The sequence below is a fragment of the Mchenga conophoros genome, linkage group LG9 (genome assembly GCF_057382185.1).
Source record: "Mchenga conophoros isolate Kocher_MC1m ecotype Shallow Benthic linkage group LG9, M_conophoros_male_GT1.1, whole genome shotgun sequence".
In the NCBI taxonomy this organism is placed as follows: Eukaryota; Metazoa; Chordata; class Actinopteri; order Cichliformes; family Cichlidae; genus Mchenga; species Mchenga conophoros.
Genome location: NC_140534.1, coordinates 11,972,244 through 11,996,568, shown reverse-complemented (window position 1 = coordinate 11,996,568; position 24,325 = coordinate 11,972,244). Strand labels below are relative to the sequence as shown.

The window sequence follows — 24,325 nt, the reverse complement described above, 5'->3', positions numbered from 1 at the left end:
TGATCCAACACAGCTGATTTAAATGCCTAAATTACCGTCTCAAAATGTCTTGAAGTTCTCCAGAGGCCTGGCAACCAATTAAGCATTTGATTCAGGTGTGTTGACCCAGAGTGAGATCTAAAACCTTGCAGGACACCGGCCCTTGAGGCCTGGAGTTCCCCACCCCTGGTTTAAAGCTTGGAAGTACTGACATTACTTTGAGTTTGAGTCCCTAAACAGTGACAAAAACATTAGCATCCGCTGAACACTCTGTGTGGGACGAAAACTTGTTTCTATAGTCAAAAATTAAACTTCAAATCTGAGCAAGCACCTAGCATGCTGCCACGGGAATATGAAATTCACAGAGAAATTACTTTTCCTAAAAGTAATTCACTATGTTAGCATTAGGGGTGGGTTTTTATAATCGATTTATCGATTAAAATCGATTCTGGCTTGGATAACGTAAAATCAATTCATTAAAATCGTGAATCGATTTTTTAATATAAATTTATTTTGCCTGAAATGCCAGAATCTCAGGTGAAATCTCACAAAATTTCAACAACCACCAAACAGCTAAGACAGTAAATGTCACGGCTGGCGGAGAGCCGTGTGGAGTGGAGGAAAAGGAGGACCCAAAATGCAGCAAACTGATGATACGAGTGACGTTTATTTACAGGGTGGTAGTGGCAAAAACAGGCAATGAAGCATGAGTAATTACAAACGGAAACCTAAACTGGGAGAAACTAAGTGACAAACCTGGGACCATACAAAAGGGGTGCGGGGCAGAGAGACGCAGAGACAGGAACACCATAGAACGCAGACGAGCCGACAAAGAACACAGACCGACACCCACTAAATATACACACACACAAGGTAATCAGGTAATCACACACAAGAGGGAAGAACAGCTGAAGGGGGGAGGACACAGAATAACTAGAACAGAGGAAAATAATCACAAAACACAAAACGCTGGGTCAAAATGACCCAGGACCATGACAGTAAATGAGAGCAGGAACACGGATTCTGCACAAAGACTTAAACACACAGCGCAACCCGCGGATCAGAATCAGTTAGATGTCGCCTTTCTCACAGTCGGGGCTGAAAGCCGACGGTTCGCTGATTCTGATCTGTTGGCGGGTCCGCGCTTTGTGTTCACGCCCTTTTTGCGCTGATCATAAAGCTGTTAGTTTTATCTCTCTACAAACAATATTGACCGAACCAGCAGCAAAAGAAGATCCAAACTACGCTTCACATAAACATCGTCATGTATTCACTCTTACTTTTACTGTTTTGCTTCCACCACTATCCACAGCTCTCTCTCTCTCTCTGTACTTCAAGAACAGTTTCCCGTCTAAAAATCTGTTTTCTGCATTATTCGCTTGCTTGTTACGCACAAGCTTAACCAGCTCCACCACCATCATCAAGTTTGCTGACGACACCGTCATGGTGGGCCTGATCTCTGATAACAACGAGACGGCCTACCTGAAGGAGATTAGGAATCTGGAGAACTGGTGCCAGAGGAACAACCTCCTTCTAAACGTCAGTAAGACAAAGGAGCTGATAGTGGACTTCAGCACTAAGCAGGAGAGGAACTACCAGACCCCCGTCATCAACGAGTGCCCAGTGGAGAGAGTGGACAGCTTCAAATACCTCGGAGTTCACATCACGCAGGACCTGTCATGGTCCTGTCACATCAACACCGTGGTGAAAAAGGCCCGTCAGCGTCTCTACCACCTCAGACGCTTGAGAGACTTCCAACTGCCCTCCAAGGTGCTCAGGAACTTTTACTCCTGCACCATAGAGAGCATCCTGACGGGAAACATCTTAACCTGGTTCGGGAACAGCACCATGCAGGACAGACGAGCTCTACAGAGGGTTGTGCGGTCAGCTGAGCGCACCATCCGCTCCGAGCTCCCTGACCTGCACTCAATCTACAGCAGGCGGTGCTGGACCAAGGCCAGGAAGATCGTGAAGGACCTCAGCCATCCCAACAACAGACTGTTCTCTCTGCTGAGGTCAGGAAAGCGATTCCGCTCCCTGAAGACCAACACAGAGAGACTGAGGAGGAGCTTCTTCCCGCAGGCGATACGGTCTCTCAATCACACCACCACACAGTACTGACCCACACATATGGTTCTTACACACACACTGGACTTTCTGGACTTTGGTTTTGCACAACACTGGTCACTATATTCTTCATTTCCGGTTAATACTTGTACAGCTGCTGTTATTGTGTATATATTTATTTAAATTTAGATTTCTTCATACATTCTTATATAGTTCTATATTGTGTATTGTGTATTTTGTTGTACAGTTATTTTATTTTCAACTTTAATTTATATATTTTATCTTATTCTTCCCAGTTAAATTTACCCTTCATTCTAATTTGTGTTGTACAGTTATTTCATTTTTAACCTTAATTTATATTTTATTCCTTCCTAGTTAAATTTACCCTTTTTAATTTTTCATATTTATTTCCTATCTTATTCATAGCCTTTTCCTTTTTTTGTTTTCTTTAGGTCACGAGCAGTTGTCCAAGCATTTCACTACATATCGTACTGTGTATGACTGTGTACGTGACAAATAAAAATTTGAATTTGAATTTGAATTTGAAAAGACTACCGTTGTTTACAGCGCTGTCGGCCGACGTTTTTTTTTTGTTTTATATACTTCCGAAAAGAAAACCTAATTTCTGCTGTTCAATACTGAACAAATTTAAACTTTTTAAAATTATGCAAAATGTAAAACGCTCAGCTGTGTCTCTAATAAAACCTCTGTAACTTCAGAGGTAAGTTCATATATTGATTAATGGTTTTCTTTGGTTTTTATGTACTGCAGAATATTTTTATAAAATTCCAGGCCAGGAAAATCACCTTCATGTTTTTCTGTTTTATCTTCAGCTACTTTGACACAAAGGCATCTGCTGTGATGCTCACACCTTTGATAAAGTCTCGAAAGTGTCAGCTTCCTTTTTATAGATACAAAAATATGTAAATGTACTGATCTGAATTATAATATTTCTGACTGTCAAAATTTCCCAGATTCAAATCGAATTGAATCGAATCAAATTAAATCGAATCGTGGATCGAATCGATTCGGGACCTTGTGAATCGGAATTGAATCGATTCTAGAAATCAGTGACGATACCCAGCCCTAGTTAGCATGCTGTCTGTGCAGATGCTTTCAAAGACCTGAAGTTGTGTTAGCAGAGAAATGCAACTGTTTCTGTCCTGATTGTGCTCTTGTCCTTTTGTGCAGTAAAAATAAAAAAATAAATAAAATAAAAGTAACGTCCATATGTCCCTCCTCTAAATCTGTATCGCTCCACCATTTTCCTCCTCCCAAACTGGAACTGAAATCAGCTGATTATCAGTGTGTGACGTGTGGGGGAAAACATGTTTGTTGGACACTGTTACTGAATTCAGTACAGTAATGTGTTACATTACCACATCACTGGAAAATGTAATGTGATTACAGTAATGTGTTACTTTGTTTCTGACAACGCACTGTCCTGGAGTTTCCAAAACTTTAAACTATGCATTCATTTTATTCTGTTTATCCAGTGCAGAGGGCTGCAGCGTATCCCAGCTGCCACAGGGCGAGAGGCTGCTGGATGGGCTGCCAGGCTGTCGCAGACCTTTAAATTAATTTGACATACTTTCCCACTGTCTTTGTATTTGGCAATACCACACATTGATGCTTCCTTACTGACACATTGTGATAACTTTCTTGATTTGCTTTTATATTGTCAAGAAAGTTGTGGTACTGATCTTGTTAACAAGCTAATTGATGCCCGTAACAACTCTAGTCCATACAGACCTCGGCAAAACTCATACATACATGTGTGGCATACAGGAGCCACAAGTGCACTACACATGCACAGAGGAAAAGGGCGAAGGCTCGACTGTTACTGAGAACCTGAACTAAAGAAATGTTAGATAATGATCGCCAAGAGAAAGAGCTGACTCTCAAGCAACCATTCAAGTACACAACAATGTAATAATAGAGTATTGACAGCAGCGCTGAGCGGGGATGGGTAATGTTATCCTCCCCACCATTTGTTACTGTAAACATCAGTTGTGTTGAGATTATGATTCAGTAAGGACATTTTGAACAGACAGATTGTGTGTCCTTGCATGCTGGGAAGGTCTCAGAGAAGAGATGTGTAACAATTTACTCCGATAAGGCTCTCGGTGTGCTCTAATGAAACTGTCCCACTACAAACATAATATTACCTGCAGGACCAACAACAACCTTGAACATAAATACACGCATCTGCTCTGGGAAATGCAGAGAAAAGAAATGACCGCCTAACGCCGTGGATTAAAAAGGAAAGAAAAAAAAGATACAGATGACTCACGTTACCACTTGAAAACATTTTAAGATGTGAGAAATAATAAGAGCATTTGCATATGACCTTGCAGAATGTTTTGCTTTGAGAATGAATGGCGCTTCTCCGCGCAGGCATCGACTCAGACAGCTTGATTAAACCCGCGCAGACCCCCCGTTGCACGAGGGCGTTGCGTCTCGCGAGTGCGAGCGTACACTCATTTAAAAATCACTTATCATAGCAAATGAGTGTCAGTCAAGGTCTGAGATACACTACAAAGTCATCTGTCACAGTGTCTTTACATTAATCCTTCCACAAAAAGACACATTTCCACCAGAAGCTGTTTTTCACAGGATCTCACATGGTGTTATTTTCACTGGTACATTTCGCTGTGTTTTTGTATAGAAAAAAGTCGACCGCTCAGACCCGCACGGTTGAATGGATGTATAAAAATAAAGAGTCGGCTAATGGTGTGAAAGTGTTTCACTGTGCCACTAATGCTATGCTTTGGATGAGTCCACAGTGTACACAGTATCTGCTAATTAACCTCCCTTTCTGGCCTCACTTGAGCTCCCACTCCCCGTCACTCTCTTTTTACCCACAAACTCTGGCTGGCTCCGCCGCTCTTCCTCAGTCCCACTTCTTTTTCTGCTCTCTGTCTTACCGTTTTCCATCTCCGGTAATTTGGCCCAAGTTCTTTCTTGTCACCTAACGGATTTCTCTGCAAAGTGAAAAATGACATTTTGGGTCGGGGACTTCAAGGATGGTCAAGTTAATGAATGGCCACCAGATGGCCCTTATTAGGCTAATGTGTTCCCCCTCTCTGCAGCCCCAGTTCTCGCCTGGGGACCTAACTCGCTGGCAGCCTGCATGCGCGCGCGCGTGTGTGTGTGTGTGCGAGTGTGTGTGCGAGTGTGTGTGCGAGTGTGTGCGCGTCGTTCAGTTAAATCAGGTTAACATGAGAAGATGGAAGGACGAAGCATCTCAGCTGATGGGGTCAACCGTCCACTGCTGTCCCGGTCACTCCAGCGCCCGGCTGACCCCTCGCCCCACCTTGCCCCCCCATCTGACAGCCTGGCGCCGCTGCACTCTAGGCTGAAGTTTACATGCAAAAAAAAATGAAGGATTCAGAGAATGAGCAGCGAGGCCCTTTCCCCTCCGATCTGACAGCACGTTAATTGCCTCATTTATAATCCCTGCTCATCAAAATGAACAATTGTTATAATGTATACATCTACCACAAAGACCTTTGTTAAACTCCAGAGTTATGCTAAATACGGTAATTAATTGAGTTTAATTTATTAGATTGTCGACAGTGTGTGCTGCTGCTGCTGGGCCTTTGTGTTTCTGTAGGTGAACGCTGTAGCTGCGAGGGATGAGAGCAGAGCTGTCAACCTTTTAAATGAGGGCCGCCGTTAGCTGCTCAACAAGTTACTGGAGGCCTCAACATCTTGTCTCTGTAGCCACCGTGATCCATTATTCAGAGATCCTCACGTCTAACTGTTTGTGTGCAGAATCTAATCAGTTAAGGAAAACGTCTTCTCGTGTGTGAATTTTCAACATATCTGGTTGTTGCTTAGGGTGGTGAGCCGATTAGTGCCGCTGCCTCACAGCAAGAAGTACCTGGGTTTAAATAGCCTCTGCAGATATTGTGTGCATTTTAATTATTTGTTATTATTAATCTCTCGCTCTTCCCCACATCGTGTCTTTGGTCTTACTTCCCTCCCCTCACCCCCAACCCATCACAGAAGATGGACACCTATCTGTGATGCTGGAGGGTTCTTCCTGTTAAAAGGGAGTTTTTCCTCCTCCATGTCGCCAAGTGCTTGCTCATAGGGTGCTGTCTGATTGCTGGTGTTTTCTCTGTAATGCTGTAGAGTCTTTACCTTACCATATTTAAAGTATTGAGGCAACTGTTGCTGTGATCTAGCACAATATAGAGACAATAAAAAGTAACTGAATTCTCTCCAGGAACTCTGGGTTCCTCCTTTAATCATAATGAGTTGGGCATGATTGTCTGCATTTCCATCTTAGCCTGCAACAGACTGGTGACCTGTCCAGGTTATACCACCATATGACAGGCTCCAGCCCGCCTGTGACCCTGACCTGGATAAATAGAAAAGATGGATGGAGGATTGTTGTTTATTAGATGCTAATTTGGGCCTCTCATTGTGATGGACCAAGAGAATTATCATCCAAATCTGCAGCCAAACTTGTGAGCTTCAAGGCTGTTTTCGTACAGTTCAACTAAATGTGGCAGCTTGGGCTCGAAACGCTCTGAATCAGGGCTGGGCGTTATGAATGATGGCACGCTCGCCCACTGTTGTGTTTAAGAGGATTTAGTGTAGTGAGGCAAATGCTTGGCAAAAAATAGGGGGTGAAAAAAAAGAAAGAAAATGGTGAGCAAACGGCGTATACCATGTGTGGCTACAACAGGCCAAAATGACTTCATCGCCCTGCTCTGTTCCTCTGTGCTTGCTCAGGCTCTGTGGGCACTAGTTATAGGTCATCCTCCTACCTCATGCAGTTGGCAGGTGAATCTGGGATCGCGCAGCCTATCACAGACCATCTGAGCCGCTTTTCCATTTTCTGCTCCCTGCTTACAACAACAATATCTAAATGTTGAGATATTAAGCTTTTTTTTCCACAGCTCTTTAGTTTGCCGCATGAGGCTCCGTGTTGGTACACAAAGCAGTGTCTGCTGTCAGATCTTTTAAACTGTGTTTTCTTTAAGTGCTTTGCTTATTATATATTTGTAATTAGGAAGATCGTTTTTCTAATTTAAACTAGAGCCACTTTGTTTTCTTTGTTCTAGTCTGGACTCATTTTTTGCTGCAGTTGTTGTTTTTATTTTTTCTTAACTGGCTTTTCCTCCTGTTCTTGCACCCCTGTTACAATCAGAGCTTGTACAATAAACACATACAATATCAAAGCACATTATATACTACAATGTGTCTACCCCTAATCTAATCAACATTTTTATTTTTATAGTAACAAATGAATGCATGTCTCAGTTCAAGAAGAAAGAAACTGAATGAGTAGGGTGTCCATTTAGCTGCCTCACTAAAACAGCTTGTTATTAATTACACCTGTACTATTTTTAACTCAGAAGTCTTCTGCTAAAAACTCTGTAGTGCACAAAACGTCTTAAATTATGCACGGACGGTAGCCCTGACATTTGCATACAATTAGCAGAACCACATTGGTATGAAGCAGAGTTTGGGTCTGCTTTTAAATGCACCGCTGGAGCTAACACATCTGTGAGCAGTGAGCCAGCGCATAAATGAAATGCAACTGAATGAGCAATTCACGCGTGAGCTTGGTTACCACAGCAGACGAAATAGGGCAACAACATCATCATTATCCATCACTCTGAAGATATAAAACTGTAATAAGGGAGTAGGGTGACCTTAGGCAGGGGCTGAAATTTTCCCGTTCTGTTGGTGTGGTACCGTCAGTTGAGGTTGGGGCATAACTGCTGACGCCACCACATTCCCAGGAATGACAAATGGGAGCTGAATACAACTGGAGGTGCTTCAGGGGACACTGGGGAATGGGTGCGCTGTGAATGGCACAATTGCCAGTTGAGGTTTGGGGGGAAGGAGAGAGGCAGAGCGAAGCGTGAGCTAGACTCAAAGACCCCAAAATAGAAGCGCTGCCTCTCACATCTCCATCATCCCTCTGCCACACGGGCTTGGGGGTGGGGGAGGTGGGGGTAGGGGTCTGCATACATATATACTTACCAAGTGTAAGTGCATCATATCAACAACCCTGAACCACAGTCGCGTGTCAGACAAGACGCATCCTCACTGATTCTCAAAGAGCATTTAAAAGTTACATCTAACATCAAGGATCCTCAGACTTTCATGTTTCTTTATGCTATAGTTCAATTCAACATTCCTTCTGAGCAAGCCCTTGGCGACAATGTGAAGGAAAAACTCCCTTTTGACAGGAAGAGGGTTTTTCTTTTTCCTGTTCCAGGGCGGCCATCTGTCACAACCAGCTGGGGGTGAAGGGAGGGAGACAAGACAAAATACACTGTGGGAGAGAGAGCCAGAGATTAATAATAACTAATGATGAAATGCAGAGTGGTGTATAAACACCATACATCCATCTTCTTCCGCTTATCCAGGGCCGGGTAGCGGGGGCGCAGCACCTCCCAGAAAGCTATTGCAGCATAACTGAGGCAGGATTCAGAGTCACCTGATCCAGCCCCAGTGACAGACTTTATCAAAAAGGAAAGTTTTAGAGCTAATCTTATGAGTAGAAAAGTAGTCTGTCTCCTAAATCTAAACTGGGAGCTTGTTTCTCAGAAAAGGGGCCTAAAAGCTGAAGACTCGGCCTCCAATTCTACTTTTAAACCATAGGAACTGTGACTATGAGGTGTTTAAGAAGAAATGTGGTCTGATTACTCAAGCCCTGGTATGTGAGAAGAAGAATTTTAAATTCAATTCTGGATATAACAGTGAGCCAATAAAAAGAGAAGTCAATCTGAGAGAGATATGCTATAATATATTCACTATCTGCTGTGTCATATAAGCCAAAATACACGTAAACAAAACTAAGATGCATATTTAAAGGTTTTTTTTTTCTGTTTTACCAAATTAAAAACTTTAATAAGGGCTTATATGTCTTTTTAATATTTTATTAGCAGTATTGACGCTGCATTCATGAACGTCTAGCAAAGCAAAGAGCTGCATGTGCAAGCCCAGCAGCCAATCCCTTCTTCTCAACAGCGACTCCTGTTTAAACGGACACTAGAAGTAGGCTTTGATTGGTATGATGTTATAAGATGATCTGATGGATTGATGTAAAGCGGCTCTCTAATGTTAGCTGATTAGCCACATTTGTTTTCAATAAACGATTTTTCTCCTTCTTCCCTGGCTTTTGAGTCCTTTCATTATTTGCAGCAGCACAGATGTGAAACGTTGCTAAAGTAAAGCCCTAACAGGGACTTCTTGTTATCAGAGATCGAACTGGGTGCACCGGCTGCAGTATGAGGATCTCAAGTACAGAAAACTTCTTTTTTGCTCCCATATCACTTTTTTTCCCCATCGTCTTATTCTTAAGCGTTGATTGAAATATCTGTGACTTGAAACAGATGGCTTTGTGCTGCGTTTGTGTTTTGGCCTCCAGGGCTCTGTGCTTTTCATATTAAAAAAAAACAACACAACTATAAATAGCTGAATTCATCCTCTTTCTTCTTCCCTGTAATTGAAGAAGTACATTACAGAATTAAGGTATTAGCTAAGTGTAGCAGTAAATTGTGTCTCTGCAGCATCTAAATCATAGGGAGGGGGAAAAAACTGAACATTTATTCATGATACTGCCATAATGTCCCCACATTAAAACAGCACACTTGCTCAGAACCAAACATCTCGGTGGAGTAAATGCAATCAAGTGGTTAACATGTCAAATTAGAAATGTGATAGTCATGTAGATAATTGATGTCAGGCAAATGGCATGTCATACTGCCCGTCTGCAGCGTTCATTACAGCAGTGAGGATCCTGTAACTCAAGTTATACGCTGCCGGAAAATCCTTCCAGTCCCACTTCAATATTACAAGGCGTGATGGGCTAATGCAGTTGGAAGACAGGGGCAAATGAAATGTAACCGAGACAGTAGCTTACCACGCAGAGTGAGACCTTCCCTCATCTCCTCTGCCAAATTGGAGTGGATCATTGTGAGCTCCAGCCTCCCGGTACAAATCACAGGGGACGGAAGAATTCCAGGATCTCCCGGAGACCTCTGCTGTGATGAACTTGCACTTGTGCATGAGTCAAAACACTGATTTAAAATTTAAATCCGCTGGAGTGAAAATAAAAGGCTACTTGGAGTTCATTTACACACTTTAAAATTAATGTTCCTAATATTTCTCTTATATTCGCCCTGAGGCGGCTTCAACCCTTTCTAGCCTGTTAACTAACATCACATATATATTCTGTATCTGCGTGTCCCAGCGGTGCCTTGAAGCAATAGCACATTTGTAGTGAGGTAAATATTCCAATCTAAGACACCCATGTTTTTTTTTATGTCAGTGCCACTGCATGAGGCACTGAATTATATTTGCCCTTTAATCCACATTTTTATTTGATATTTTTGAAAACTTTTGAAAGCCTAATAAAAGTTTAAATAAAGTTCTTACTCATCTAAATTATATGAAAGTTTTCGGTTTTAGGGGATCTTATATTGTTGTAAGTGAAAGTGCTAAGGTCAAAAGGTGATCGCATGAGAAAATTCTAAAATCACGTACAAATAAAAATGAGTCAGTCACTGTAAATATAGAATTAAAATGGAATTTCATGAATATAATCCACCCAAACTACAATTTTATTCTCAATTTTTCTGCATACACGTTAGGTTGCACTATATGATTGAAAGAAATGATGTCAGGTTGCAAAGCGCTTCCAAAAACTGCAGGGACACAAATGGCCACTAGAGGCTTCCTCCAAATTGAGTCAACCCTTAAAGATGCTAAAATACCCATTTCTGATAGTGAAATTTACACGTTTACACCGTGGCATAAAAACATTTAATTTCTCTATAGCTAATTTCTTCTTAAGACACCAAACTGTACTTCTTGACGTCCTCTGTGTTACAGCTCATCCAGGATGTGCTCGCCTTTTTCTGAGAAAAAATGTAATCCACTGCTCAAAAAACCCATTAAAACATGACTTGATCATCACAGTTTAGCACAATCAGTGAAACTTCAGGGATATCATTCAGTCCAGTTAGGAAGCATAAACCATTGTGAAATTATATTATCGGCTTCAGCGTTAAATAAAGTGACAGCAGGCCACATAAAGCCTCATAACTGAATGGTTTTGCAGGTGGTGACCACAGACCATCCCCTCTTCTTGCCCTCAGCCCCAGCCAGTTGCGACAGATTGCCGCCCCTCCCTGAGCCTGATTCTGCTGGACGTTTCTTCCTGCTAAAAAGAAGTTTTTTCTTCCCTTTATTGCCAAGTGCTTCCTCACAGCAGGTCATTTGATTGTTGGGGTTTTCTCTGTATTATTGTAGGGTCTTTACTGTACAGTAGCAAGTGCCTTGAGGCAACTGTTGTCGTGATTTGGTGCTATATAAATACATTGAATTGAATTCTACTTATCCCACCAGACCGATTTTTCTCGAGTTTTGCTTTTTTTTTGCTAGTGTCCTTATTACTACTAATAGCATGAAACAGTAGGGAAGTAGATGAAGGAATCTCCTCTCAGATCTAGATCAGATCATTAGTGAGCTGCTGGACAGTCTGTGGTGCTATTAGGGGATGTCAAATGCAGTTATATGCAATGTCCCAGAGGTTCGCAATTGGATTCAGGTCTGAGAATGTAAGGGCCGGTCAATGGCATCAATGTCTTCTTTTTGCAGGAAGTGTCTACACATTCTGACCACTGACAATAGTCAGGGTACTGTTGCTGAGAGTCTCCAAACTTTTTCACGACTGTATCTGAATCTGCTCTGATCTGAGGCGAGAACGATTGTATTCTGCAAGAATGTGCACGAGTACATTTTACACAAATGCATAGTGCATGCGTGTATTATTTATTTTTCATTTATATATTTTTAAAAGCATTGTGCTTTTCTGTGGTAATTTGCTGTCATGTAGCCATGGTAACACACTGGAATGAGTTAGTATAACTTTAACTGTAATAATACAGAAGGCCAATATTCAGCTGAGTTCAGGTTTGTTTATACAGCACAAGACCAACAATGACAGCAGTCACCTCAAGGCGACTATATATAATCATATATAACCTTCTGCCTCTGTATTACAGCAACCTCCAGACAGCATGAATAGGTCACAGGTGTGATGCATGTTTTCATCTTGTTTTTCTTGCAATGAAAAAGAAATGTTGGAGAACGAACTAAAGGGCGTCATCACACTGTAAATACTTGAGTGTGATGACACATGTATTAGAATATAACGGCATGCATCAGCTTAAGATTCTTATTATCAGGTTCGTATTTGTGTTTCAGTACATTTACATCCACACTCCCGGCTACGCGGGAAGCTTTCAGGTTGACCTTGAACGTGGATCTGGAAGGACAAACACCTCTACGACTCTAAGGAGGCTCGGAGAAGAAAAGAGCTGAACCTGTTAAATGCAGCAAGTGTAATGTGGCGAATACATTTTGGAGGGAGTCTCTGAGCTGACGAAAGGATACATTTTTAACCGTTAACCGGTTATTATTGAAGGCAGTTTTTCGCTACCATCTGTCACCGCCGTGTGCGTTGGGGGACACGCGCTATAGATTGTTTGTGATTGCATGTGTGAATAACAGCGAAGACTGAGAAGTGAGGCTCTGAAAAGTGCACTACAGTATGCATGAGTGTATTTCGTGCAGGTGTCAGATGGAATAAATGCAATCGCTTTTGTTTCTGAGCAATGCCGAGCCATGTTAACATGCAAGCAGGGCTACAGCAGACATATGTTTCCTTAAAAAACACTGCATACATAACATTTGTAAGAAAATAAGCTAGAGGCTACAATAATGTACTGGCTCCAACCAGTAAGGAAAGCAAGCGTGCGTGTGTTTGTGTGGCTCTGTTTTTTTCTGAATGGACAGGTGTATGTGTGGTTTTATGGTGATGAGCTGTCTGAGTGTGTTCTGTAGACAGCACCTCAATGTTTATGCAGTGCTGATAGTCTCCAGGAAAACATTGGGGAAAGAGTGCTGCTTGATATTTATACACAGCAGCCATACCGTCTGGCAATGATGATGGCTCCCTCATGGCCCCAAAAGACAGCAATAAACCCAGAGAAAGCATGAGCGAGGCAGAGTGAGAAATAGAGCGGGATATGTGGAGTGCAGTCGAAGAAGTCAAAACACGGCAGCTCTTATGAAGGATTTGAAAAAACAAAAGAAAAGAAAAATGGCTGCAGTGCTAAAGTGAAACCAGTTCAGGTAGTTGAGCAGAGTTTTGAATGGCTGGTCCTCATTGTGTTAACCTAACACAGCAAAAAGGATTAATATTATAAATGAGAAGTAACATTTCTCTCTAAAGGATAAGATGGACTTCCACTGAGCAGGCATCTTTGGGTCTTATCTTTGACAGAAATGAGTCCACCCTGTTTCCTGCAGCACATAAAACAAATATTTGCTCATCGTTAAAATCTCATATCAAGCACGACTACAGCAGTCCAAGAGTTGGGCCTAACATTCTTTCAGAGTGGCGAAGAAGGGTGATGTCATGCAGCCATCTGTCATACTGGTGGTCTAAACCTCAGCTGGAAGTGGACCGGCGTGATCCAGACTGGCCCAGCCAAGGCGAAGCCCACCTGGTGGGCATTTAGTACAGCTTCACTCTCCACCCCTGCAGTGCCAAGGGCACTGGCTGTTACAGCCCGCCACTATTGATCCATTTGGAGACCGAGCAGCAGTGGCAGGTAACCAGGCACCAGATGGCCAAAGAGACCACCGCCCACACACGGGCACCCACATATGCACAACCAAATAAACAAGACCTGATTCAGATCACTTTTACATAGAAGCCACAGCAAGCATATGGTCTGTGGCTTGTACACACAACTTTTGTACACATTTTTTTTGTTGTTTTTGACACCAATACAACTATTCACTGCGTGTTTTTGCACAGTCACAGTACTGGTAGTGTTTACCTTTTTTGTATTCATTTATTACTATTTTTAGAAGTAGAGACTTTAGAAGTCGGCTCATAATTATCAGCATGATCACAGCAACAAGACCCACTGTTTATCCCCACATTCATTCACACTTATTAGCCAATACGCTGGTGAGAAACAGCACCCCACTGGCTGCAGGTTATTTAAGTCCTGTGGAGGAAACAGCAACAGAATGCGTCAGTGACAGCATGGGAGCTGCGCAATTTAAGCTCCTAATTTCAAGAAAAAAGTCACTTCCAGGCTGACTGAGTTAACAAAGATGAAACTGACCATAGTGAAGTTCACAGGATGTTTCATGTCCTCGTTTATTCATTATTTTGCACAAAATAAAAAGCATGATCAAGAGGTAGCAGCATCCGGTTGTTCAGTGATGACGCGACGAATCCTACTTCCAGGTATAAAGTAGTCTGCGTTTAATATGGCTTTTGTGTTGTTAACATGTTTAATGTTTTGTATTTTCTTCTATTTAATCCCAAAAAGCTCCTAAAACAGTCAGTGATCACTGTTCACCTCCCTCGGCTTTTATCACCGCTAATCATTTATTTAAGCTCAGTTTTTAAAACCTTAGGATGTAACTACAGCCCAGCCCATGCAGCAGTATATGAATGACTAACCTCGTATTGTGGATGGATTATCTCAGTTGTTCTCCTGGCTGAAGTTTGGTCCTTTTTCAGCATCCTGCCATGCGATTACATTTGTTCCTGACCACCGAGAACACTCACGGTAACTTTTATCGAGTGGAAAAAAAGTTAGCTTGTTTATATTATGCTAACATAGCTGTGTCGCTAGCGGTAGCACATCATTATATACCAGCTAGCCCAACTTCAGTAACCCTACAAACGTCACTGCTGTTTAGTTTCCTGTCTTCAGTTATGCTGGAAGTGATAACAGAGCTGTACGTTTTAATTTGTTTCCAAAACCCCGCAGTCAGGACATGCTATATTGTATTTAGATAGAAGCTAGCGAGCTAACTCCCTGCTAACTTCTAACTCCGTTAAATGTCATAAATTCCGTTTTCATGGATGCCTGGATGCTAAACTCAATTGTTACACCTGGTAGAGCAGAACGCTGATCATTTTATTAAAGATGAAAGACTTTAGACAGTTTTTCAACTCTCAGTAATGCCATACTGATCGTTTGATATATGGACCTGCAGCGGAGTTTAGACCCAGACACGGCTAGTGACGTCAGACTGAACAACCGGATTGACATCCACCTGTCATACAAAGAAACCACGCCTCACATAATGCATACTTTAATTCAAATTAAATATAGAGTGACATATATAAAAATTCAACCCCTATAAAGCTGTCATGGTGTAAATATGCAATAGATATAAAAATATATTTTTAATCAGACTTTAAACATCTTTATTTGTGCTGTAAAAATGTGCATTTTAACAGTGGGGATCAATTGGATTTGACTCACGTTTGGAGTCAGCCTCATGTGGACATTTGAGGAACTGACATTTTTGGCATTTGTGTTGTTTCAGCTCCAGGGCTTGACACTCAAACTACAATCTCTCAAAATTAAGAAAAATCTATTAAAAAAAGACATGAAATACAAGTGCATCAGAAGAAGCTGTGTACTGTATATCTTTATTATGTGCTATGTACATCATTTACAGTATAGTACAGCAACAATACAGGGATATGCTACACACTCAGGATTGCACAGTTTTAGAGTTAGGCCACAGCGGTTGGGTACCGTGGTTATGAGACATAACAGTAAGTACAGCATACATCTTTGGCTTCATTGAAATAACAAAAGCATGAACACAGACAATGCAAACTTTAGTCCACAGGAAGTACTGACTAAAAAAAAAAAAAAAAAAAGGAGGAAGAAAAAAAAAATCCATGTTTTCTTCATATTTGAGTTGTGTTTCAGGTTAATACAACAACACAGCCCTGAATTCAGTCAAAATGATTTTCCCACGTGGGATGTGCCTGTGCATATGGAAATAATCTGTGCATACACCAAGGGGATCACAATAGCGAGAGTAAATTCTAATTCATTCTCTAACTGGCATCATTTCTCCCGGCCTATTAATTTGCGGTAAAATTAAACTAGTCCTCATTTTGCTGGGCTTGTTTTCCGATTGAGCCTCTCTGCCTCCTCGTAATACAGAATCTCCGATTCTCCTCCCACCAACACACAGCGGCGGTCACAGCCTACAGAGCGTCGGGTTGAGGGACGGAATACAGAGAGAAACAGAGGAGACGGAGATTGGATGAAAGATAGATGGGGAAAGAGAGCAGTAAAGAGCGAGTGGGAGAGAGAGGAGGGGAGTGACACGGTGAGATAGAGCAAGAGAGAGGGGAGCCGACAGAGAGATGGATGCAGCAGGGTCGCTGAGGTGAGGAGATGGTGTAATGATTAGATCACAGATACCCTTGAGCCTTCCTCCCGTCCCTCCTGCCCACAAAAAAAAAGAAAAGAAAAAATCTGGAGGCACACTTGGACGAGAGGAAAGCCTGCAGCTGTAAATGGCCCCGCTGTCAGAGTTCATCTGGGTGGAGGAGGGAGAGCAGGAGTGGATTACCAGAGTCTGCGATTAGAGGAGCCCACTCCAGCTCTCCAGTTCTCCCCAGACGGGAGAGAGGTGTGCTCCTTCTGCAGCACAACTCTCTCTCACTCTCAAATCTCATGTTTGACTGTTCGGAGACAGCAGTCGTGCTGGAGAGCAGGAGGTCCTGAAGGCGCTTACTTGATGAGAAGTTTCTCGAACATCAGAAATGATCAATACACGTCTAAAAAATAAAAGTCATGGTGGTATCTGCCCAAGGAGCAGTTTAAACAACCCTCCTTTTGTACTTTGATACTCTGGGCTTGTCTTTCAGAGCGTCCTCTGTTTCTCACGCTCGCAGCAGCACGTCTGAGCCTGCTGCCAGCTGTTTCCTTTAATATCGTTCACCTCCTAATCAGATGATGTCATGCCCAAACTTTTGCAGAGTGAGAAGTGGCTGCTAGGCTGTGTTTAAAATGCTTCCATCTAGTGGTCACTTAACGACACTGTTGATGAGCAGAGGAAAGTGTGTCGGGTAGGCAGGGAGACGGCACAAACATATGACAACGCGATCCTTCGGTCTAGTTCTTTAAGAAAACGTCTGCATATAAAACACATTTCTCCTACATATCACAAAAGGCGTGGAGAGACGGCGCTGACAAGGAGTTATTAATGACTTTCAACTATAATGGCTCCATTAAGCGTATATAAATGGCTTGCTTCATAATAAATCGTTACTTAAATTCAGAAAATGTGATACTCAGTGGCATCACCGCAGTGCAGACGTGACAGTGGAAGGGCTAGCTCTGACTGGAAGGATTGCCCTGCGGGCTGATTCTCGAGTTAGCTGAAGAGCGATGGTTTCTTTCATCTCGTCAAATCAATACAAACTCTGAAAACTCAACGTCTACAAGAGAATTTCACCATAGTTTCCACTTAAGCTGCTCCTTAAGCTTCCCTGCAGTGTGCTCCAATGACAAATGCGATCATATTTTAGCTGAACTGCATGGTTAAAAAAAAAAGAAGGAAAAATGAAGAAATGCAGACAAACAACAACTTACTAGACATTAAAGGACTAGTTCAAAGTAGTGTTTTGACCATCCTTACATAATACATGCGATGTGGACTGCTCTATGACAGGGCGACTGTGAGGAAAGACATCACCAACCATCGATTAAATAAAAGTTTCAGTATGTACACATTGAAAAATAGAAAAAAGACATGATTTGAGGTTACAGCCAACAAATATTTCATTGCTAAACAAAGCTACACAAAGCCAGCTACTGAGGAGTCCTCCATGTCCAGCGTGCATGATCACTATGTTGGATCTGTGTCCTCTGGCACCTTTCTCCTTTCTGCCGTTGATGTTAACATTAAAAGCGTGCACAGCTTGCGTCTCTGTGAAGGTTTTTATTCCTTCAAATGTGGGAAAATCCGCTTTTACTCTTACTAAGGAAGCATTGTGCACAACCGGGGTGAGGGCGGTGGGGGAAGGCAGATATAAGCGCGACAGAAAGGTTTCTAAAAGATGACGTTAGTCCTTCTAGACTACTTAAAATATATATTTTTTATATTTTTTTTCTAGTCCATTTCTGTGAGACAGGTGTCGGTGTTAGTATAGCCTCTCCTGGTCGACCAGTGCAGCCTCTGGAACGTAATCAGCCGTGTTTATCAAACCTGCACACGATGAAACTGGAACAACAGCTCAAAACATGCTAAGAAACGATGAGACGATAAACTGGGGAAGAACAAGGCTGGGGCTGTGTATGTGCTTTTCTTTTCTGCCGTTCAGTGCTAAGGTAGCAGGTGGCTTCCAGGTAGCGTGGTTTGTCCCCTCCCCCTTCCACCGCCACCACCACCCCCGACGAGCCGCTAATGCCTCCAATAAGATAAACCCTTGGCGGATGGGCTCTTGTTGACAGAGCTGCCACCGATAAGAGCGTGGGGATCGCTAACGGCCAAGACAACTAAAAAACATGAGAGGCTGGTCTGGAGATAAAGAATGTAGGAGGTGGAAGGAAAATAGGAACAACAGCGATCAATTGCTGGCACTGTGCAGCGATGCTATCCGACACCATCCCTCTCTTACATCTCCTGGAAGAGTGCGTGTGCAAGTGTGCGGCGATAATAATCTGAAGGGAGAGGAGAGGTGGGTGGTACGCGCGCGCGTATGTGTGTATGAATCTGGGTCATCAAGTCATCAATATCCACCTGCATTAGTGGAAAAAAACAGGCAGGCAAGGTCAAAACTGACTGAAATCCCTTCAGACATGAGGATGAAAGGGGAAAAAAAGGAAAACTGAAGTGTCTCCCAACTCTCAGATGACTCTATTCCCACACAGAGCGATAAGGGGGGGGTGTAGATGGATGAATGGATGAGCGGATGAATGGAAGAGCGGCGTTTGAGTATCTGCTGCTGACAGTTCAGGCAACGGCCGACTTGGCAAGCGGAAACAGGTGGGAGTTGTGGCGCTGCGGCTGGCTAGGGCAGGGAGGAAGGAAGTGGAGGATGAATTATGGATGGACGGATGAAGTGAGGGGGAGAGGAGGAGGGCGAGGGGGTGGGTTGGGGGTGTCTGGCGAAGACCTGTGCCCTGCTGACAGGCAAGCTGCTAGTCGGTGGAGTCGCTTAGCCACACAGAGTCAAGCAGAAATGACTGTGCATCTCTGCATCTGCAGCGTACAAAGGCTTCCGGGATGGTTTTAGGCAACAGGGCACCGTGGAGGTGAGCGAAGCCGTCTGCTTCACTCTGAAAAGTAACGCGGGAGCAGACGGGGGTGCAAAAGCTCACTCAGTCACTGTCATGAGATCGGTTTGCTTACTCCACCGCTGCCCTTCTTCTTTTATCTTCCTCTTTTTTCCCTCACGCGGGCCCTTTCACTCCTCGCACTCTTCAACGTATGTGGATGGAAACCAGCCCACCTGAGGGGGGAAAAGAGACTGAGATTAGTAACCAGACAGGGGTCGAATGTCGCCATCAGTCATCATTTTCTCAGTCTGCTTCAGCTGTTGCTACTTCAGACACTTTGCAGATGTAACCAGGACCCAGTAAAGAGCTGTTGCTGCTGCTTTGATGCCTTTCTACTGCCCTGTCCAGCTCTCCTCATTTAAAGCTCACCTCCTGGTATCTCCTCCATGCTGATGAGTGTGTGCTGGAAAGCACAGCAAACATTTTTAACAAAAGCACATATAGATGCGCCATCTTGGAGGAGCTGGACTACCAGTACAACCTGAATGGTTTGCAAGTACCATCAAACGCCGTCAGCAGCTACGAATCTGATTGGCCAAAAGCAACTTGGTAAAATAAAAAAAAACTGTTGTATTGCTTTAATGATGTGATATTATTGTACTGATATATTGGAATTTTAAATAGAAAGAGCCAACAAAAGTAATACCAACTGTTTTTACTGGCTGCTTGCCCTAAAGAGACACTAGCAGCACTTCACAGACTCTTCTCCCCCTCCTTAGTTTTTTTAAGAGTGGCATCAGTGCACACATCAGGCTTAGTAAAAGTGAAAAGCTCCATTTACTGCAGCTGTTCACTTCACACTCGCAGCACAAACACATTATTTACACACAAGCACGCACTCAGTCCGCCGCTCGCCGCCGACCTAAACTCCAGCCACGAGTGGGAGTCGACGCACAGATTTCCTGCCTTTTCGCTCAGAATTTAACACCTGATTAGAGAGCGCTCCTGGCATTGGAAAAACGTATGCATTTAAGTGATGTAAGAGCAGCAAATGAATCCTTCCAATAGGATATGTGGAAACATAAATACTGCACACAACTGACTAATGAAAAAATAGACTGAGTCTGAACAGCCCCTTCCAGGTAGCCACAGACAAAAATATCTGCCAAATTTTTCTTCTGCAAAACGCCCGCTTTTACTGCTACCCAAAATTGGATTTAAGAATTTAGCAGCTAGAATCATTTCAGAGTGAAGACTGCTAATACAAACTTCTGTGCCTTGATTAAACAATACTGACAGATACATACTTTATATCAAGGTTGATTGTTTTTAAAGGAGAATAATGGCATGCTGCCCACCAACATGGGGATTTTTGGGAATTTTAGAAAAAGATGATATCCTGGAAGGCAAAACCAAGCCCCCCCTCCCACAATTTGCCATTGAGCACCTTAAGGTTTCCACTCACCCTGCCGTTGACCTCGCCCCTCCACCAGCCATTAGCTCCCGACTTGGTGTAGATCTTAACCACGTCTCCCTCCTGCAGAGAGAGCTCCCGGGTGTCGCGTGAGCTGAAGTCGTACCGCGCTATTGCCACACCAATCACTTTGGGGGTAAACACTGCAGGAAGAGAAAAGAAATTGAGGGGGATGCAAAACAGGACGAAAAAGAGAGAATGTGCTCATCCATGGTTTTTGCTGACGACGAGTTCAAACACATCGGTTGCAACATGTAGACGCTCATACGGACAGAGAGGTGGAGAGGCCTGGAGTTACACACGTCTAACTTTGACAACTACAGGTTTCTTTTTGGTCACCAATTTTATTTTTCTTCCTTTCACACAAAGATAGAAAGGACCTTCACCGCCCCTGCCCCACAGCGTCAATAAAATTCCAGCGTCTCTGATCCTTTCATCTAAAGTATTCAAGAAAATAAAACCACAGAGCAAATATAATGAAGGAAAAGTTTTAATTACACAGCCAAATTCAGCCAGCTGTTCTTCATAAAACTAGCTAGAATCTAGTATGAACAAAAGGAACTATTTTATGTAAAAAACTGCCAATTTTGTACATCACGCTGGAATTTCAGCCAGGTAATTTGACTTCTGGCGACTTTGTACAAACTCACTACTCTGAGTGTAAGAGCTGTGCATAGCTTTAGAGTCATAGCTTTAGCTTTAGCAGGGTTCTGACAGCAGTCTGTGTTAGACTACATGTCTCCTGCTGAGCAGACAGCGGTGTGAGAGACACATGTGGAGCCGGCTAGCTAGCTCCATCCCACCCTGCCGGCTCTCTTCCCTTTCAGACGCTGTCCGGTGGTCCGACTGGGCAAAGCTGACATGTGGAAATGGAATGTCAGACCTCTACAAGCTGGCCGTAGGGATAGAATATCTAATATAGAGGAGCTCTGTGTATTTGGACACTTCCACCTTTACTTTGACAGACAGACCTGGACAAGCACACACAAAACCCAGCCACATACCAACTGTGGAAAACATCTCACACACTCTACTCTTTTTCTTAAAGGTGCACCTCACACACACACACACAAGCAGGCACATGCAAAAATGTGGACACACATCGTACAAACATGCAATTTGTACAGAATGGCATGTATGTGTGCAAAACTACACAAGAGGTGAGACGGTTCAATGAGAAGCTACATGAAAGATGGAAAAGGCCCAGATTTTCATGCAGTGACGCAAACGGACAGCCAGCGTTCCCGAGCAGCCATCAACAGGCGAGGTGAAGAGAGAAAGAGACCCAGTGTTAAAGTGACAGGCAAAGACAGGGAGAGAGAGAGAGAACCAATACCTGTACCTGACCAGAAGGGAGCAGAGGAAGGAGGTACAAAGCTGTAGCCGGCAGGAGTTAGAAGAGAGAGGCCGCAGAGCAATGGGGCTATGGCAGGGCGGAGGCAGTGCAGGCCAGGCAGGGGGGTGGAGAGATGCAAGACGGGGTAGAGGAGGGCAGGAATGGGTAGGGATGGAAGGAGAGAGAAGCAAAGGAGAAGGGGAAAAAAAGCATGTTTTGTAAAAAAAAATTTGATCTTTCTTTTTCAGAGGTATTTAAAAAAAAAACCACACAGTCGCAGTTTGATGAAAAATAAATGATGACAGGCACAGGGGGAGAGCCAGTGAGACTTATCTACACAGCCACTGGAAGCAGCTCTTTCACTGATGTTCGGTGGTTAATTAATTTGTGCCCCTAAAAGTATTTACTGTGTTTTTGGAACTATAATTATAATTCTAATCTTTTTTCTCCCAAACTCAAATATGAGATCAAACCATAACATTTATCAAAACTTGCAGCAATTTGTCGATGACTAAAGGTGAGAATTTTGAATTCTAAAAGCCTCTCACGTTCAAAAATCTTCTACAGTCACTTGATATGGAATAGAAAACACAGTAACAAGCTATCAAACGGCCGTTATAAATGTGCAAAAGCGAGAAGAGGGTCTTTGTCTAATTGCCATCGCTGAATTAAAGGAAACACTGAAGGTCCTAAAAATGTGCACTGCTCCTAAAATGTTGTTGAGACACAAAGCGATGACATATCTTGTTCCACTTTGCTAAAAGGACTTCTGCCTCGCTAATGAGGGATGACATCTTCGCTTTATTGCATTTAATTGAGAAGAACATGCAGTCTACTCACAATTACAGCGCGAAGGGGGATTTTTGCACAGTTGGAGACGTAGCTGTAATATTCTCCCCGACTTGCAGATGCTCAAAAAACACGGTAATGTACCCCGTTTCTTTATTTCACATTCCACTATTACAGGATTTTTCGAGGGTGCTCTAATTGCTTTTGTGCAGGCTGTTTCTGAACCTGAAAATGTCGCAGATTCTTCGTTACAAAGACTAACTGTGCCTTTATCTCGGCGTACAGCTTGAAAAACAACCCACCAGAGAACCACTGCATTTGTATTTCCGTCTGTCTTCCAGTCTGTCTCCTATTGGCAGAGGAGGCAGCTACAGAAACTGATCCTGTTCCAGTAACGTCTGAGAGTTGGCAGTGTCACTGCCTTGCTGTGGGAAATAGAACCTCTAACCCTGACAGTATTAGCACCTTGGTGTTCGTGGGTTTTTTTTGGAACGTAACTAAAGAAGCAGAGAAAGTTTGGCATGAGAACAGTCAGGGTAAAATGCTAACAATGAAAAGGGTTCTTTTTTGCTCAGTTGTGTTGCTAAAGTACAGAAACAGACCGCAGAGAATAAATGTAGTCGACTTAAACAGATGCCAGTGATTATTTTAGTCCAGAAAAGTTAAACTGTGGTGAACAAAACAACCAAAAAAGAAAGGATCATGGAAAACGTATTCCACATACATATAGTATGCAGAGTGCAGTGTTGCAATTCAACAACATCCAGAACAACCAAAATGATCATACATGAATCCTGAAATGACACAAACCTCGCCTAAATGGAGCTGTGTCATACTCTTATGAGCGGGGTGGCTGTAGAGCAGGTGTACTGATCGGAAGGTTGGTGGTTCAATTCCTGGCTGCCTTTTCTGCATGCCAAATATCCTTGGGTAAGAGACCAACCACCCCAAGTTGCTCTCTGATGCATCCAGAAAGCACTTCTGCACTGAAGCTCTCTATGCACTGTTCTTGAGCTAATCTGAAGGCCTCATGACGTTTGGAGGTCTGCAGAACGTTGGTGACCTCTGTCCACCACGCGCCTCAGCATCCACTCACCCTGCTCTGTGATGTTACATGGCCTACCACTTTCACGGCTGAGTTGTTATAATACCACTAACAGCTGACTGTGGAATATTTAGTAGTGATGAAATATTATGACTGGCCATCCTGGAATTCTCTGAGCTCCTGAGAGAGACCCACTCTTTCACAAATGTTTGTAGAAGCAGTCTGCATGCCTGAATTTATACATCTGTGTCCATGGAGGTGACTGGAATACCTGAATTCAGTGATTTGGTTGGGGGAGTGAATGCTTTTGGCAATATAGTGTATGTCATACAGTAAGTAATTATGACCAATGCACAGTTCATTATTTCCGAGAACAGAACGAGCACTTTAAATTCAAGTCTTCTGCTCATTTTTCAAATCTGCTGCCGTTCTTTTAAAAGCGTGCCCCCAGTCTACCCCTCATTCGGGTTTCTAAAGCCACCTCTGCACAGGAGCCTACATTTCAGCCAGTGGGAATAGAAAATCTAATC

At 43.1% G+C, this 24,325-nt stretch overlaps 1 protein-coding gene across 2 annotated transcripts in view; it reads right to left on the bottom strand.

Moving 5' to 3' along the window:
* Positions 1 to 15,532: 15,532 nt before the first annotated feature.
* Positions 15,533 to 24,325, bottom strand: part of vav3a (vav guanine nucleotide exchange factor 3a) — a 93,902-nt gene continuing 85,109 nt past the window's right edge. The window contains exons 26-28 of one of the 2 annotated variants that reach the window (XM_085286482.1): positions 21,968 to 22,048; positions 20,617 to 20,768; positions 15,533 to 19,384 (exon numbers count right to left, since the gene is read on the bottom strand). In XM_085286482.1, coding sequence (XP_085142608.1) covers positions 19,340 to 19,384; positions 20,617 to 20,768; positions 21,968 to 22,048 — 278 coding nt within the window. In that variant the 3' untranslated portion in view covers positions 15,533 to 19,339. The remainder of the gene's footprint in view (positions 19,385 to 20,616; positions 20,769 to 21,967; positions 22,049 to 24,325) is intronic. The other variant, XM_085286483.1, reaches the window with a different exon arrangement.